Source organism: Oncorhynchus mykiss, chromosome 27 (assembly GCF_057628025.1).
Source record: "Oncorhynchus mykiss isolate SJ-2025 chromosome 27, ASM5762802v1, whole genome shotgun sequence".
Classification (NCBI taxonomy): Eukaryota; Metazoa; Chordata; class Actinopteri; order Salmoniformes; family Salmonidae; genus Oncorhynchus; species Oncorhynchus mykiss.
The window spans coordinates 2,474,531-2,493,204 of record NC_143048.1 but is presented as its reverse complement, the minus strand read 5'-3'; the positions used below and the strand labels follow the sequence as shown (position 1 = coordinate 2,493,204).

Sequence of the window (18,674 nt, the reverse complement as noted above, 5' to 3'; positions counted from 1 at the left end):
GATCCGTGCTTACCCGAGTCCCTCCAAGATCCACCAGAGACTGACGATTCACCTCTTCCCGAGCCTATGCAGCTCGGCAGGGCAAGGCTGTCTCCAGCCGACCGCGTACGCAGAATTGAGACCTAGAGTTGTCTGTATTGCGGTGCTGCTGGTCATTGTTACTACCTGTCCCTTCAAGGTACCTACTGTAGCTCATTCGTTTGAGTGAGTACTCTGGTGGGCCTTAAAGATAATTTGTCTCCCCTGGCTCGCCCCCTCTCAGTGCCATCCTGAGGTGGGGCAACCAGTCCAAGTCTCTCCAGGTACTCATCGACTCGGGGGCCGATGTGAGTCTCATGGACGTTACCCTGGCATCCGAGCTGGGCATGCCCATGCTCAACCCCTCTCCATTCCCATTGGTGTTAGAGTGCTGAACGGGCGCTCTATAGGCCGGATCACCCACCAGATCACTCCGGCCAACCTACGAGTGTCGGGGAACCACAGTAAGACGATCCAGTTCCTGCTGGTTGAATCTCTGCGGGTTCCTGTGGTATTGGGATTCTCTTGGCTCCAGCGACACAATCCCTCCATTGACTGGGCTACTGGTGCAATCTTGGGCTGGAGCCCGTCCTGCCACACTCATTGCCTGAAGTCACCTCTGCCTGCCCCAGGACATCTTCCGGGGGGCCTGGAAATTTCCCTGGACCTCTCCACCAGCTCCAGAGTACAAGGACCTCCGGAAGGGGTTCAGTAAGGCCACTTCGCTTCCGCAGCACCACCCGGTATCGAAGAAGGTCAAGCCTGAGGCGAGGCGCTGGCATGCTGCTGTAGTGCCGCGGCTACACCCCCGGAAGCCGAGACCTTTCCCCCCCCCCCCGCTCCAAGATCATTAGCCCCTCTGCTGTTCATCCTCTTGCCCCGTACCCTCCGTATTTTTCCTACCTTTTCTGTGTTCAGAGTTAAAGTCATGTCATGTCATGCCCCATGTCTCCTGTTTCCAGCGTTTTTCCCCTTGCTCCTGCCTTGTCTGTTTTCTAGTTTTCCCGGTTTTGTCCTTTCTGCCTGCCCTGACCCTGAGCCTGCCTGCTGTCCGGTACCTTTGCCCCACTACTCTGGATTACCGAACTCTGCCTGACCTGACCCTGAGCCTGCCTGACGTCCTGTACCTTTGCCTGCCCGTGTTCGAATTAATAAACCTTTGTTACTTCAACATTGTCTGCACCTGGGTCTTACCTTCAAACGTGATAGTATTGGTGAATTAGGACACGGATAATTGTGACTGTAAGGTCTTTTAGCTGTTCAATGCCTTTGGAAAGTATTCAGACTCCTTGACATTTTCCACATTTTGTTATGTTACAGCCTTATAAAAAAAATACCACTTAATGACAAAGCAAAAAGTTTTTTTAGAACTGTTTGAAAATGTATTACAAACAAAACCCAGAAATACCTGATTTACATAAGTTTGGAATGGCGCACACACTCTATTTAAGGTCCCACAGTTGACAGTGCATGTCAGAGCAAAAACCAAGCCATGAGGTCGAAGGAAGTGTCCATAGAGCTCTGAGACAGCATTGTGTCGAGGCACAGATCTGGGGAAGAGTACCAAAAAATGTCTGCAGCATTGAAGGTCCCCAAGAACACAGTGGCCTCTATCATTTTTAAATAGAAGAAGTTTGGAACCGCCAAGACTCTTCCTAGAGCTAGCCTCCCGGCCAAACTGAACAATCGGGGGAGAAGGGCCTTGGTCAGGGAGGTGACCAAGAACCCGATGGTCACTCTAATAGAGTTCTAGAGTTCCTCTGTGGAGATGGGAGAACCTTCCAGAAGGGCAACCATCTCTGCAACACTCCACCAATCAGGCCTTTGTGGTAGAGTGACCAGACATAAGCCATTCCTCAGTAAGAGACACTTGACATCCCACTTGGAGTTTGCCAAAAGGCACCTAAAGACTCTCAGACCATGAGAACGATGTTCTGGTCTGATGAAACAAAAATGTAAACCTTTGGCCTGAGTGCCAAGCGTCACATCTGGAGGAAACCTGGCACCATCCCTTCCGGCGCCGACAGAGATGGCCGCTTCGCTTTGCGTTCCTAGGAAACTATGCAGTATTTTGTTTTTTTACGTGTTATTTCTTACATTGGTACCCCAGGTAATCGTAGGTTTTATTACATACAGTCGGGAGGAACTACTGGATATAAGAGCAACGTCAACTCACCATCATTACCACCAGAATTACGACTTTCTCGAAGCGGATCCTGTGTTTTTGCCCACCACCCAGGACAATGGATCGGATCCCAGCCGGGGCACCTAAACAACGACGCTGTAAAAGGGGCAGACGAAGCGGTCTTCTGGTCAGGGCACATTGCGCACCGCTCCCGAGTATACTACTCACCAATGTCCAGTCTCTTGACAACAAGGTTGATGAAATCCGAGCAAGGGTAGCATTCCAGAGAGACATAAGAGACTGTAACGTTCTTTGCTTCACGGAAACATGGCTCACTCGAGACATGCTATCGGAGTCGGTACAGCCAGCTGGTTTCTTCATGCACCGCGCCGACAGAAACAAGCATCTTTCTGGTAAGAAGAGGGGCGGGGGAGACCCTGGGTTTCAACCCCGCCCTGTGCAACTGGGTACTGGACTTACTGACGGGCTGCCCCCAGGTGGCGAGGGTAGGTAACAACATCTCCACCCCACTGATCCTCAACACTGGGGCCCCACAAGGGTGCGTTCTGAGCCCTCTCCTGTACTCCCTGTTCACTCACGACTGCGTGGCCATGCACGCCTCCAACAGGGACAGGGAGGAGGTGAGGGCCCTCGGAGTGTGGTGTCAAGAAAATAACCTCACACTCACCGTCAACAAAACAAAGAAGATGATCGTGGACTTCAGGAAACAGCAGAGGGAGCACCCCCCTATCCACATCGACCGGACAGTAGTGGAGAGGGTAGTATATTTTAAGTTCCTTGGCGTACACATCACAGACAAACTGAATTGGGCCACCCACACAGCGTGGTGAAGAAGGTGCAGCAGTGCATCTTCAACCTCAGGAGGCTGAAGAAATTCAGCTTGTCACCAAAAGCACTCACAAACTTTTACAGATGCACAATCGAGAGCATCTTGTCAGGCACAACCGTAAAGCTCTCCAGAGGGTAGTGAGGTCTGCACAACGCATCACCGGGGGCAAACTACCTGCCCTCCAGGACACCTACACCACCCAATGTCACAGGAAGGTCATAAAGATCATTAAGGACAACAACCACCCGAGCCACTGCCTGTTCACTACGCTATCATCCAGAAGGCGAGGTCAGTACAGGTGCATCAAAGCAGGGACCGAGAGACTGAAAAACAGCTTCTATCTCAAGGCCATCAGACTGTTAAACAGCCACCACTAACATTGAGTGGCTGCTGCCAACATACTGACTGAACTCCAGCCACTTTAAAATGGGAAAAATTGATGTAAAAATTTTATCACTAGCCACTTTTTAAACTATGCCACTTTGTTTACATACCCTACATTACTCATCTCATATGTATATACTGTACTCGATACCATCTACTGCATCTTGCCTATGCCGTTCTGTACCATCACTCATTCATATATCTTTATGTACATATTCTTCATCCTTTTACACTTGTGTGTATAAGGTAGTTGTTGTGAAATTGTTAGGTTAGAATACTCGTTGGTTATTACTGCATTGTCGGAACTAGAAGCACAAGCATTTCGCTACACTCGCAATAACATCTGCTAACCATGTGTATGTGACAAATAAATTTGATTTTATTTGGAAGTGGCAGTATCATGCTGTGGGGAAGTTTTTCAGAGGCAGGAACTGGGAGACTAGTCAGGGTCGAGTCAAAGATGAACAGAGCAAAGTACAGAGAGGTCCTTGATGAAAACCTGCTCCAGAGCGCAGAGGACCTCAGACTGGGGTGAAGGTTCACCTTCCAACAGGACAACAACCCTACAGACACAGCCAAGACAATGCAGGAGTGGCTTTGGGACAAGTCTCTGAATGTCCTTGAGTGGCCAAGCAAGAGCCCTAACTTGAACCCAATCGAACATCTCTGATGAGACCTAAAAATAGCTGTGCAGAAACGCTCCCCATCCAACCTGAAAGAGCTGAGAGGATCTGCAGATAGAAATGGGAGAAACTCCCTAAATACTGGTATGCCAAGCTTATAGCGTCATACCCAAGAAGACTGAAGGCTGTAACCGCTGCCAAAGGTCCTTCAACAAAGTACTGAGGAAAAGGTCTGAGAACCTAAAGTTGAAGTCGGAAGTTTACATACACTTTGGTTGGAGTCATTAAACCCGTTTTTCAACCACTCCACAGATTTCTTGTTAACCTGTCTACGATACTGGTTCCCAATTGGGAATCAACCCTCCCACGTTCAGCTGAAACGGTGGCGCATGGAACGCAAAAATATTCTTAAAAATATTTAACCTCCACACATTAACAAGTCCAATAGCTCAAATGAAAGATAAACACCTTGTTCATCTAGCCAGCAAGTCAGATTTCTAAAATGTTTTACGGCGAAAACATAGCACATATATATGTAAAACCACCACCAGACACAGCTCATTTCAATAGCCAAAACATGCAATCAACAAACGCAGGATTAAAAAATAAATCGCTCACTAACCTTTTGAAAATCTTCATCAGATGACAGTAATATGACATGTTACACAGTACATCTTTTTTTTTTTCAATAATATGCCATTTATATCCATAAATGTCCATTTACAGTGAGTTCACGTTCAGAAATTACTCAAAAATGCCCGCAGGAAATCTATGTAGCGCGGCAAGATAACGTAAATAGACATCATAAACTTTGACTAAATATACATGTTCTACATATAGTTAGAAAGATACACTGCTTCTTTATGCAACCGCTGTGTTAGATTTATTTTTAACGTTACAGAAATCGCACACTATTCCATATGCTGAGACAGCGCTCAGTTCCAAGCTACATTTCCACGTAATGTTGGAGTCAACAGAAACACAGATTTAAGCATAAATATTCCCTTACCTTCGATGGTCTTCGTTCAGAATGTTCTGGAAGGCTTCATACTTACCCAATACATCGTTTGGTTTCAAGTCTTGCGTCTTTGTATTAGCTACTGCTAATAACATCAGCTGAAATGCACCCAAAACGTCCTCTGGTCCGGAAAAGTTGCGCATCAAAACTTCAAAATTACATATTATATGTTGACTAAACAGGTCAAACTAAGTGCAGAAGCAAGCTTTATGATGTTTTAGACACGCAAAACAAACTTCAATTCAATCGGCCATCGTCTGCTCTTCTCTTGAGTGCTGGAACAAAGGAATGGCTGGGACCAATTCGCGCCCATACGCACAGCCTATTCTCTCGTGGCACGCACTAATTTCACTCCCATAGGGTCAATTCTCGCGGGATTTGAACGATTCAAAGCTCTAATGAAAGAGGACATCTAGCGGAAGAGATAGAAAGTGTCCCCAGAATCATAACTGGTTGGGAAGGATGGGGGCCATGACGTCAAAGTTGCTCCAACTTTCATGGCCACAAAAACTAGTTTGGAAGAATGCCTGCCCTGTGAGTTCTGCTATACTTACAGACATAATTCCAACGGTTTTAGAATCTTTAGAGTGTTTTCTATCCAATAATAATTTTTATTTGCATATATTAGCAATTTGACAGATTTTTTTCCCAGTTTACTAGGGGTACCCAATCTCTCCAAAGGGGGCGTATGTCTGCCATATCCTTAACAGGTTCAAACTATAGTTGTGACAAGTGGGTTAGGACATCTACTTTGTGCATGACACAAGTTATTTTTCCAACAATTGTTTACAGACAGATTATTTAATTTATAATTCACTGTCACAATTCCAGTGGGTCAGAAGTTTACATACACTAAGTTGACTGTGCCTTTAAACAGCTTTCGAAAATTCCAGAAAATTATGTAATGACTTTAGAAGCTTCTGATAGGTTAATTGACATCATTTGAGTCAATTTGAGGTGTACCTGTGGATGTATTTCAAGGCCTACCTTCAAACTCAGTGCCTCTTTGTTTAATGTCATGGGTAAATCAAAAGAAATAAGCCAAAACCTCAGAAAAAAATTGTAGACCTCCACAAGTCTGGTTCATCCTTGGGAGCAATTTCCAAACGCCTGAAGGTACCACGTTCATCTGTACAAACAATAGTACGAAAGTATAAACAGGACGCAGCAGTCATACCGCTCAGGAAGGAGAAGTGTTTTGTCTCCTAGAGATGAACGTTCTTTGGTGCGAAAAGTGCAAATCAATCCCAGAACAACAGCAAAGGGCCTTGTGAAGATGCTGGAGGAAACAGGTACAAAAATATCTATATCCACAGTAAAACGAGGGCTATATAGACATAACCTGAAAGGCTGCTCAGCAAGGAAGGAGCCACTGCTCTATAACCTCCATAAAAAGGCCAGACTGCGGTTTGCAACTGCACATGGGGACAAAGATCGTACTTTTTGGAGAAATGTCCTCTTGTCTGATGAAACAAAAATAGAACTGTTTGGCCATAATGACCATCGTTATGTTTGGAGGAGGAAGGGGAATGCTTGCAAGCCGAAGAACACCATCCCAACCGTGAAGCACAGGGGTGGCAGCATCATGTTGTGGGGGTGCTTTGCTGCAGGAGGGCCGGGTGCCCAGCCCGGCGGAGATACAATCTTCGGCAAAATCATTCGCAGCTCGGGGGTTTGAACCACTAACCACTAGGCTACCCTGCCGCCCCTCAATCTATAGAAGATTTGTGGGCAGAACTGAAAAAGCATGTGTGAGCAAGGAGTCCTACAAACCTGACTCAGTTACACCAGCTCTGTCAGGAGGAATGGGCCAAAAATTCACCCAGCTTATTGTGGGAAGCTTGTGGAAGTCTACCCGAAACGTTTGACCCAAGTTAAACAACTTTAAGGCAATGCTACCCAATACTAATTGAGTGTATGTAAACTTCTGACCTACTGGGAATGTGATTAAATAAATAAAAGCTGAAATAAATCATTCTCTCTTCTATTATTCTGACATTTCACATTGTCTTTGGGCTTTAAAAAAAAGCATTAAACATTTTCAGAAATAGCGATAAATAAATCACTTACCTTTGAAGAGCTTCCTCTGGTTGCAATCCCATGTGTCCCAGCTACAGAACAAATGGTCGTTTTGTTCGATAAAGTCCTTCATTATATCCCCAAAAAGTTTATTTGGCGTGCTTGATTCAGTAATCCACCGGTTTCCCTCGTTCAAAAATGCATACAAAGGAATCCCAAAAGTTACCAATAAACTTCGTCCAAATAAGTCAAACAATGTTTCTAATCAATCCTCAGGTACCCTAATATGTATATTAACGATCAAATTCAAGACGGAGAATAGTATGTTCATTACTGGAGATCAATAATGAAGTGTGCGCCCTCATCCACGCACACTACAATACTACAGCCAAAATGGGAGTCACCTGGAAAAATGACAAATTCTAGCTAATTTTTCAAAAAACAAGCCTGAAACTCTTTCTAAAAACTTTTGACATCTAGTGGAAGCCCTAGTAACTGCATTTCTGATAGATATTCCTTTGATTTTCCCATAGACAGCCATTTCAATGAGACCTCAAAATAAAAAAAAATCAGTATTTATTCTCCTCAGGTTTTTGCCTGCCAGTTCTGTTATACTCACAGACATTATTTGAACAGTTTTAGAAACGTGATAGTGTTTTTTATCCAATACTACCAATTAAATGCATATCCTAGCTTCTGGGCCTGAGTAACAGGCAGTTTACTTTGGGCACCTCAGTCATCCAAACTTCTGAATACTGCCTCCTATCCCTAAGTGGTGATTCTAACTGACCTAAGACAGGGAATGTTTACTCGGATTAAATGTTAGGAATTGTGAAAAACTGAGTTTAGATGTATTTGGCTAAGGTGTATGTAATCTTCCGACATCAACTGTATGCAAATGTGATATTTCAGTAATGTGTAAACATCAACTAATATACCATTTTCATGATTTATGGACAAACTACAGCAACATCTTTTGGGTTGTATTCAAATAAGTTTGTTTTTCTAAAGTAAGATTTTATAAAATGCCCTGAGAATTTAATCCGGACGCATTTCTGTAATGAGAATATTCAGACGAAAATGTAAAATGTATTTAAATTCAGACACTTTACCAAAAACAAAACATCTTAGTCTTCAGAATTCGCTCATTTTTGCAGATGCATGAAATTGCTAAGTACATAGTTTTGCTACTGAACTTTCCCCCCCACCCCACACACACACACACAAACATACTCGAAGACAAATCATAGAAAAAAATGTTTAAAAAAATACACTGACTATACACTGCATACTTACCCATCCACACCCTGATTACCTAATGAAGACATACTCTCTTTAATATGTCCCCAGTGTCTCCGATGTCTTGCCTCTGTCATTGCTCAACGGGAATTTCCTCTCCCAGCACTTTCACCACGTAAACACAGATACAAATAGTTCCCACCATGCAGTGACCCCCATTTACACTCTCAGAATAGACTTTCCATTTCTATTGCATGGCTTGCCGGGGCCAAGGGATCACATATCCACATAGTTAAACCGTTTGAATAACTCCTAATTGTGTTTGACACATGGTGTCAATCACTGGAGAGGGAGGCGTGCAGCTGTCCCGCTTGACAAAGGTGAAATGGTTGACTTCGGTGTCTCATTGCAGTGTTAGATAACCTGCTTGCAAAGCCAAGGCGTGTATGGACGCAAGCGTGTGTGTGTGCTGCAGGAGCCTGGAGAGGGTGGTGGTGAGTTGGAGGGTGGGGATTTAGTGAGTTTTCGTGTCACCAGGAGCAGGACAAGGACAGCCAGGGCTAAATACGGTGAGACAGACACACACCGAGTGGACAAGGACTGGTCAGCTTAACTAACTATTTACAAGTGACACGGCAACTGACTTAAACAGGGGAAGGGGTAGTGTAAGCAGGGGCATAGGAGGGAAAAAGCAGATTAAGGGGTACAGGGGGGCTCTGCACTTTACGGACTGTGTTTTTGGACGTCTCAGAAAGCGTTGGAGAGCCAGACATGACTCGTTCGCTTGGTAGCCTGTTCCGACGCCTGCTGTCCAAAGACAGTAAGGGAGAGGAGGAAGATGAGGAGGAAGGAACAGCAAAACCAGACAGCGATGAGCAGGGTGAGTTCTCTTTACTCCAAGCCAGGGGTGTCAAACTCATACCATGGAGGACTGAGTGTCGGCTGGTTTTTTTTAAGACCTAGACAACTATGTGAGGGAAGTTCCTTACTAATTAGTGACCTTAATTCATCAATCAAGTACAAGGGTGGAGCGAAACCCCACAGACACTCGGCCCTCCGTGGAATGAGTTTGACACGTGCTCCAAGCCCTTCGCATAGGTTTGGTATTTTTGGGGTATTTTATTAGGATCCTATTAGCTGTTGCAAAAGCAGCAGCTACTCTTCCTGGGGTCCACACAAAAAAATGAAACGTGACATAATACAGAACATTAATAGACAAGAGCATCCCAAGGACAGAACTACATAAAAAAAAAACATTTTAAAGGCACAAGTAGCCTACATATCAATACATACACAAACTATCTAGGTCAAATAGGGGAGAGACGTTGTGCTGTGAGGTGATGCTTTATCTGTTTAAACGAGGTTTGCTGTTCATTTGAGCAAAATGAGATGGAATGGAGTTCCATGCAATAATGGCTCTATCTAATACTGTACGCTTTCTTGAATTTGTTCTGGATTTGGGGACTGTGAAAAGACCCGGGGTGGCATGTCTGGTGGGGTAAGTGTGTGTGTCAGAGCTGTGTGTAAGTTGACTATGCAAACAATTCGGGATTTTCAACACATTCATTTTTCTTATAAAAAGAAGTGATGCAGCCAGTCTCTCCTCAACTCTTAGCCAAAAGAGACTGGCATGCATAGTATTTGTATTTATATCAGCCCTCTGATGTGCCACCCTGTTCTGGGCCAGCTGCAGCTTAACTAAACATGCTTTGTTTAATGCCAGTGACAGGTCATTGGTAAAAATAGAAAAGAGTATAGGGCATAGGGAGCTGCCCTGCGGTACACCACACTTTACATGCTTGACATTAGAGAAGCTTCCATGAACGAAAACCCTTTAAGGTCTATTAAATACAGTGCCTTCGGAAAGTATTCAGACCCCTTGACTTTTCCCACATTTTGTTACGTTACAGCCTTGTTCTAAAATTAAATAAAACATTTTTCTAATCAATCTACACACCACAATACCCCATAATGACGAAGCAAAAACATAAAAAAAAAAAAAATGTTTACTAGTTTATTGAAATTAAAAAATAAAAATACCTTATTTACATAAGTATTCAGACCCTTTGCTATGAGACTCGAAAATTACCTCCGGTGTATCCTGTTTCAATTGATCATCCTTGAGATGTTTCTACAACTTGACTGGAGACCACCTGTGGTAAATTCAATTGATTGGACATGATTTGGAAAGGCACACACTTTTCTATATATGTGATATTTTTGTTTTGTATTTTAATACACTTACAAACATTTCTAAAAACCTTGCTTTGTGATTTTGCGGTATTGTTGTACAGTAGATTGAGGGGAAAAAACGATTTAATCATTTTTATCATTCACACACAGAACCTCTCTCAATGACTTACAGATTGCTGTCATCTTGCCGTTCTCCATTCTCCTGCAAACTGTTCTTCAGGTCCTGGACCGCTCTGGTCAGGTTGTCCATTCTTGTATTAGTTGAATCTACTAGTATTTGGACAAAACACTTGAAGCTATTTTATTGTTGTCACAACTGCTTGTAGAACTATTTTTGATTGTTAAATAAATCCTTCATCTATGATAGAGAGACACCACTGTCCTCAACGGTACTCCCTCCGGCTTTGGTCTTTGTCATGATAGTTAGCAACGTAGGTTACGCTGTTATTCATCGCAGTTCCAGACAGGGCAGGTCACAGGGATCTAGACAGCTACAAACCCAGGACAATCTGCGGTACCAGTCACAATGGCTAACCGCGTCACGGGCTGCGTTCAAGGCCTCAACTCCTCTTGCTTGATAGGTAGCTAGCTAGGAGCTAGGGTAGCTGCTACGCCAAATAGCTCCTCAGACCCAGCCTTGGTCGGCAGGATCACTGGACAGAGAGTAGCAGTCCCAGGAACTGATGCCAACTGCGTCGCGGGATCCAAACTCAAAAGTTAGCTACAGTTGAAGTTGGAAGTTTACATACACTTAGGTTGGAGTCATTAAAACTAATTTTTCAACCAAACCACAGTTTTGGCAAGTAGGTTAGGATATGTACTTTGTGCATGACACAAGTAATTTTTCCATCAATTGTTTACAAACAGATTATTTAACTTATAATTCACTGTATCACAATTCCAGTGGGTCAGAAGTTTACATACACTAAGTTGACTGTGCCTTTAAACAGCTTGGAAAATTCCAGAAAATGATGTCATGGCTTTAGAAGCTTCTGGCTAAGGTGTATGTCAACTTCCGACTTCAACTGTAGGTTTAGACTGAGGACAAACAGATTACAAACATACTTGCACACAATACGCACGCACCCAAACATGCACAAACACACAGACACATCAATTGTATTTCTCATACTTTTTATGAGAGTATTCTGAGAGTGGCAATAGTCTGCATGTCTGTTCACTGGTAGGCCTATGTGTTGGATCCATAAAAAGGGGGAGGCAGAAATGATTAGCCATATATGAAATCCAGGGGCGCCACTTTGGTTTTAGAAGTGGGGGGGACATTAATATTATTAAATATGTTTGTGTTTAATAAGACTGAACTAGATCAAAGGTAATTCAGTAATAAACAGTGTGTTGCACCTTTAACCTATAGCCTAACAAATGAACATCTCTTGAAAAAATTCAAAGACTTTTGATTCTCTTTATTTAAGGCATCCTCCATATCAAATTTCAGCCAGACCGACCAGCCAGCCCGGGCTGGCACGCCTGACCCCCACCAGTCTAGTCAATAACTCCACTCAAGTTCCTTCCCCGTTCCCACCTTTAAAAAATGTTGATACCAAGGAAAAGGTTTGGAAACAAAAAAACACAACAAAAAAGACACAGTGGGGCAAAAAAGTATTTAGTCAGCCACCAATTGTGCAAGTTCTCCCACTTAAAAAGATGAGAGGCCTGTAATTTTCATCATAGGTACACTTCAACTATGACAGAGAAAATGAGGGAAAAAAATCCAGATAATCACATTGTAGGATTTTTTATGAATTTATTTGCAAATTATGGTGGAAAATAAGTATTTGGTCAATAACAAAAGTTTATCTCAATACTTTGTTATTTACCCTTTGTTGGCAATGACAGAGGTCAAACGTTTTCTGTAAGTCTTCACAAGGTTTTCACACACTGTTGCTGGTATTTTGGCCCATTCCTCCATGTAGATCTCCTCTAGAGCAGTGATGTTTTGGGGCTGTTGCTGGGCAACACAGACTTTCAACTCCCTCCAAAGATTTTCTATGGGGTTGAGATCTGGAGACTGGCTGGGCCACTCCAGGACCTTGAAATGCTTCTTACGAAGCCACTCCTTCGTTGCCCGGGCGGTGTGTTTGGGATCATTGTCATGCTGAAAGACCCAGCCACGTTTCATCTTCAATGCCCTTGCTGATGGAAGGAGGTTTTCACTCAATCTCACGATACATGGCCCCATTCATTCTTTCCTTTACACGGATCAGTCGTCCTGGTCCCTTTGCATAAAAACAGCCCCAAAGCATGATGTTTCCACTCTCATGCTTCACAGTAGGTTTGGTGTTCTTTGGATGCAACTCAGCATTCTTTGTCCTCCAAACACGACGAGTTGAGTTTTTACCAAAATGTTCTATTTAGGTTTCATCTGACCATATGACATTATCCCAATCTTCTTCTGGATCATCAAAATGCTCTCTAGCAAACTTCAGACGGGCCTGGACATGTACTGGCTTAAGCAGGGGTACACGTCTGGCACTGTAAGATTTGAGTCCCTGGCGGCGTAGTGTGTTACTGATGGTAGGCTTTGTTACTTTGGTCCCCGCTCTCTGCAGGTCATTAACTAGGTCCCCCCTTGTGATCATTTTGACCCCACGGGGTGAGAACTTGCGTGGAGCCCCAGATCGAGGGAGATTATCAGTGGTCTTGTATGTCTTCCATTTCCTAATAATTGCTCCCACAGTTGATTTCTTCAAACCAAGCTGCTTACCTATTGCAGATTCAGTCTTCCCAGCCTGGTGCAGGTCTACAATGTTGTTTCTGGTGTCCTTTGACAGCTCTTTGGTCTTGGCCATAGTGGAGTTTGGAGTGTGACTGTTTGAAGTTGTAGACAGGTGTCTTTTATACTGATAACCAGTTCAAACAGGTGCCATTAATACAGGCAACGAGTGGAGGACCGATGAGCCTCTTAAAGAAGAAGTTACAGGTCTGTGAGAGCCAGAAATCTTGCTTGTTTGTAGGTGATCAAATACTTGTTTTCCACCATAATTTGCAAATAAATTCATTAAAAATCCTACAATGTGATTTTCTGGATTTTTTTTCTTCTAATTTTGTCTGTCATAGTTGAAGTGTACCTATGATGACAATTACAGGCCTCTCTCATCTTGTTAAGTGGGAGAACTTGCACAATTGGTGGCTGACTAAATACTTTTTTTGCCCCACTGTACATCTCAAATATACTGTACATTAACACACAGAAACAGCAAATCCTTCATGTAATTAATCTCCCAGGATTAGAGCTCTTTTTACTTGCACACAATATAGCTGGGTTGCCCTGTCCTGTCCCTAGGGGTCCACCACCCTGCAGCGCCCCCAACCCACACACCCCACACAGCTTTAGGATCTTAGTGAAGCATTCATTATTGGTTTCAGGTGTTAGGCCAAGGCCAGAGTGACAACCCACAGGACGGCAGACCACCAGGGCCAGGACTGAGCAGCCCAGCAGCTAGGGATTTCCTAAATAGGTATCTCCCGTGGCATGGGCATGTTTTCAATACGGACTCCTTTATTCTATCTGTATTCCATATACGGCCTCCAGAACATAAGTTGGCCAGTTTACCCTTAATCTGGTAATAAATCAAAGATTTTATTACCAAACTTCAATTTAATGGCACTGCATTTCTTAGCCGTTATAAATGCTTGGTTACACAGTATCTTCAGATAACAGTCTCCAGTATCAACATTTCCAAGCAAACAAAAATGGGAGGAGGGAGAATCTGTAGACATGCTGAGATAAAAGAACATACTCTTTGAAAGAATTCCACCAGCCTTCACAAGACCATATCATATGCAAATGTGTCCCCTTTTGTGTTATACACCTCTAGCAGAGGAATTACATTGTTGAGTACATGTTATTCAGTTTCACTGGCATATAGTACTTTCTATGGATGGTCTTAAACTGTAGTCATTTATGTCTGAGATGATATGAACATGACTGGACATTCAAACATATGTATCCATTCATCATCATCAATAGCTTCTACCAGGTCTCCCTCACATTTTTGTTTTACATATGTGTCATCAGGAAAAGCCTCTATCAACTCTTGATACAGTTTGGAAATCAACTTTGGAGGTTTGTCAGACTGCCTTAAAATAGCATCTGACTTGTCAAGTGTTTGCTGCACAGAGAGAATTAAGTGTTGTGTCTGCAAAAATTCACCTCTTCCTTGGCTGCCTGACCCTGCTGGGACCCCGTCACCATCTGATCCTCCTAAAACGCGGCATGACAAAGAATTACCTTGGTGCACATTTATACATTATATTATCCAAGAATTGAATCAATGGTTCAGTAATTGAAATAACCATCATTCCCAGATCCCAGACTGTAGCTTTAAGCTGCTGTCCTGTAGCTACTGTAGGTCTACTCATCAATTCAAGATGGAACTTTATATCATTCACTGATATTGTTAATATACTGCAAAATTCCCCTGACCTCCATAGACTGGTCTTCCCTGGCTGTCTGACCCTGCTGGGACCCCTGTCACCATCTCGTCCTGCTAAGACATGATGAGCAGGGTTCCATTCCCGTGGGACGCCTGAAGGACCTGCGGGTTTGACAGAGATCATTGCAGCACAGTCTGTGGACAGTCAGCCAGATGACTTTGGGATTCAAATATTTTTGTTGTCCCACAGATTATTTGGAAACGGTCCTCTTTCTGCTTTGTATGGGTTAGCCTACCTATTGTATTAAAATGACATTATTTTGCGCATTGTTCACACACTCAGAATTTGCTGCTTCAACTTCAGTAGCCTAGCTACCACTGCTAGATGGGCTTGAGAGTTCAAGTGTTCCTAGTATGTGTGGTCTCATTGAAATAGAGTAGGCTGCCTACATGGACAGAGAATCACTTGGCAGTTAACTTCAATATGATTAGACTGTAGTTTACAACAGTGTCTGTAAATAAATATTGATACTTATTAACATGAGTCAGTTAATAATATTTGTCATAATAATATGTCTCTGCCTGCAAATCAGTCTCCTAAAAGGTAGGCTATATCCTACAGGCCTATGCAAAACGTAGCAAGTGTCATTGTCATCATTCTTGTTGCTTCAAGTTCAGTAGCCATACCTGAGCGATCAGGTCCGCGTGTGGTCTAAATTAAATAGAGTAGGCTATAGCCTATACATAGGCGGAGAAGCACGAGGCAGCTATCTTTCCAAGGAAATGTACTTCTTAAATAGGCCTATGATTAGGCTTTAGTTTAAATGATGTACCTCAAGATAAAGTGCAAGTCTCTCCATTGCCTTCAAAGTCCCAAATATTGATCACCCATACTTCTCTGTCTGAAAATCTTCCCACTCCTAAAATTAAGTCTATAAAAATACTGTAGCTCAAGAGAAAGTGCAAGTCTCTCCAACTCTGCTCTCTTCAAACTAGATCTAACATATTGGCTGATCTAGCCCAGTAACAAGCCTAATGTAAGGACCATGTGAGAATGCAATTTCAGAATGTGGGGGGGGGGGGCCCTCCGTCCCCAGTGAAAGTGCCCCTGATGAAATCCATATATAAGAGCCATACGAGATTATAAGGTGCATGTGATAGGCAGAGAGAAAGAACCGGAGGGTTGTACAGTGATGTGAAAAGCGTGGGGTGCGATGTCAATTTGGCATTAACGTCTGTCTTCTGTCTGCCTAATGTGTATGTGTGAGGCTGTGTTTGCTGCTCTTTGTGTGTTAGTGGGTGTGGGTGTCTGTGAGAGAGCTGATTGTTTGTTGCCTATTCTCCCTCTGTGTGTGTGCGTGTTTGTGCGTGTGTGAGTGCCTCCCTGCGTTCATGCGTTTGTGTGTGTGTATCAACGGACCTTGACCATGAAGACTGATGTATTTATAGCAGGTAGTAGCAGCAGCAATATAGGTCTTTATTCTAACTAATTTCAACACTCAAGTCAGAGATGTCATCACCAAGTACATCTAGTGTGTCCTGATTGATGTGTTGTTTGTGAATGGAGGAATCTATGGGCATTGATAAAGACATACAACTATGTAAATATTGATGGCTATTTTCTAGTGCTATGATGATACAAAATACATGTTTGAGGTTATCATCATCCAGACATGAAAAAACAACAGGCTACTCTGTGTGGCACAATGTCTACAATAGGACCACAATGAAACTGTACGCAAATGTAATTAATAAGTTTTGTACTATATCATATTTACTAAACAAGCATTGATTTCATACTTTTCAATATTATGCAATCATGAAATGACTCTGCAGTGGGAATGAAGATTGGTGTTTAGGTGCATTGACTGTACGTGTACGCAAGTACGTAAGAGCGCGTTGACGTCCCACCCTTTGATGTAAATGAATGTGATGGGGAGCCAGGGTTCCCGTGACAGCTCTGTCCTCTGCATGCTACCGCCTCATTTTGGTGAAATTATTACCTTGCATGGAACTGTGAGCACATTCACCTGTATAGACTTTAGTAGCCGATAATAGGCCTAAATGGGACAGGTTGACATTTATTAGGATGAGTCTTCTTGTCCTGGAGACAGAGATGAGCGATTTTACGCTAGATGTGCCAGCTGTAAAGTCAAAATTATGTATATCATAGAAATTCATGAAAACAAAAATGTGCTAAATTTAAGGTTAGGGTTAGCCAGTAGGGTTAACAGTGGGGTTAAGGTTAGGGTTAGGTTAAGAATCAGATTTGATTAAAGGAGGTCCCTCTAAGTTTGATTCTACTATGTCTGCTTCACTCTTCTAAAATAACCAGATATCATGGCCTTATGATCTTCTCATGATATTATCATCTTGTTTAGCTGTTCCAACGATTCACCCGACTTGACTATAACCCCATGGCCACATTGCAGGCTACCTTTCAATGTAAAAAAAACTCAACATTCCTAGAAACAATTTATCTAATATTATAACTTGGCGTACTTAATGTTGCCTATAGTATAGAAAAATCTAAACGGGATTTCAAATTCAATGCATTACTTGGGCAGTGAAATATAATATCACTACTAGGCTAGTTGTTTTTTCAGACTGGAAAACACACACCTAGGCAGTGGACCCACTCCTAGCAGAGGCGATGCTTTGACGATAAAATCATCATAACCACCCGCTGACGTCGGCGGTAGTGTAACCTCGCTCTCCCCTTTCCCCGTGGTCACACATACAGTGCATTCGGAAAGCATTCCGACCCCTCCACCTTTTCCACATTTTGTTAAGTTAGAGCTTTATTCTAAAATGTATTCAATACATTTTTTCCCTCATCGTGCTACACACAATACCCCATAATGACAAAGCGACCCTTTGCTACGAGACTTGAAATTGAGCTCAGGTACATCCTGTTTCCATTGATCATCCTTGAGATGTTTCTACAACTTTATTGGAGTCCACCTGTGGTAAATTCAATTGATTGGACATGATTTGGAAAGGCACACACCTGTCTATATAAGGTCCCACAGTTGACATTGCATCCAAAACCAAGCCATGAGGTCGAAGGAATTATTCGTAGAGCTCCGAGACAGGATTGTGTCGAGGTACAGATCTGGGAAAAAGTACCAAAAATGTTCTGCAGTGGCCTCCATCATTCTTAAATAGAAGAAGTTTGGAACCACCAAAACTCTTCCTAGGCCTGGTCGCCTGGCCAAACCGAGCAATCGGGTGACCAAGAACCCGATGGTCACTCTGACAGAGCTCCAGAGATCCTCTGTGGAGATGGGAGAACCTTCCAGAAGGACAACCATCTTTGCAGCACTCCACCAATCAGGCCTTTATGGTAGAGTTGCCAGACGGAAGCCACTCGTTAGTAAAAGGTACATGACACCCTAAATGACACCCAAAAGGCACCTAAAGTACTCTCAGATCATGAGAAACATGATTCTCTGGTCGGGTGAAACCAAGATTGAACTCCAAGTGTCAGGTAAAGCATGGTGGTGGCAGCATCATGCGGCAGGGACTGGTGGACTAGTCAGGATCGAGGGAAAGATGAACAGAGCAAAGTACAGAGAGATCCCTGATGAAAACCTGCTCCAGAGCGCTTAGGACTTCAGACTGGGGTGAAGGTTCACCTTCCAACAGGACAACGACCCTAAGCACAAGACCATGCAGGATTGGCTTCGGGGCACGTTTCTGAACGTCCTAGAGTGGCCTAGCCAGAGCCCGGACTTGAACCCGATTGAACATCTCTGGAAAGACCTGATAATAGCTGTGCAGTGACGCTCCCCATCCAACCTGACAA

At 43.3% G+C, this 18,674-nt stretch overlaps 2 protein-coding genes across 6 annotated transcripts in view; one reads left to right on the top strand and one right to left on the bottom strand.

Annotated features, from left to right (window-relative positions):
* parlb (presenilin associated, rhomboid-like b) overlaps positions 1 to 7,600 on the bottom strand; it is a 98,659-nt gene extending 91,059 nt beyond the window's left edge. Inside the window, exon 1 of the mRNA XM_090224169.1 lies at positions 5,010 to 7,600. Within this exon, the coding sequence (XP_090080295.1) occupies positions 5,010 to 5,161 (152 nt within the window). The 5' untranslated portion in view covers positions 5,162 to 7,600. The remainder of the gene's footprint in view (positions 1 to 5,009) is intronic.
* LOC110507309 (fibroblast growth factor 12) overlaps positions 1 to 18,674 on the top strand; it is a 256,067-nt gene that overhangs the window by 155,507 nt on the left and 81,886 nt on the right. The window contains exon 1 of one of the 5 annotated variants that reach the window (XM_021587206.3): positions 8,687 to 9,156. The exons of the other annotated variants lie outside the window; for them this stretch is intronic. Coding sequence (XP_021442881.2) covers positions 9,048 to 9,156 — 109 coding nt within the window. The 5' untranslated portion in view covers positions 8,687 to 9,047. Of the gene's footprint in view, positions 1 to 8,686; positions 9,157 to 18,674 lie in introns of those variants that run through there. 5 annotated transcript variants of the gene reach the window in all.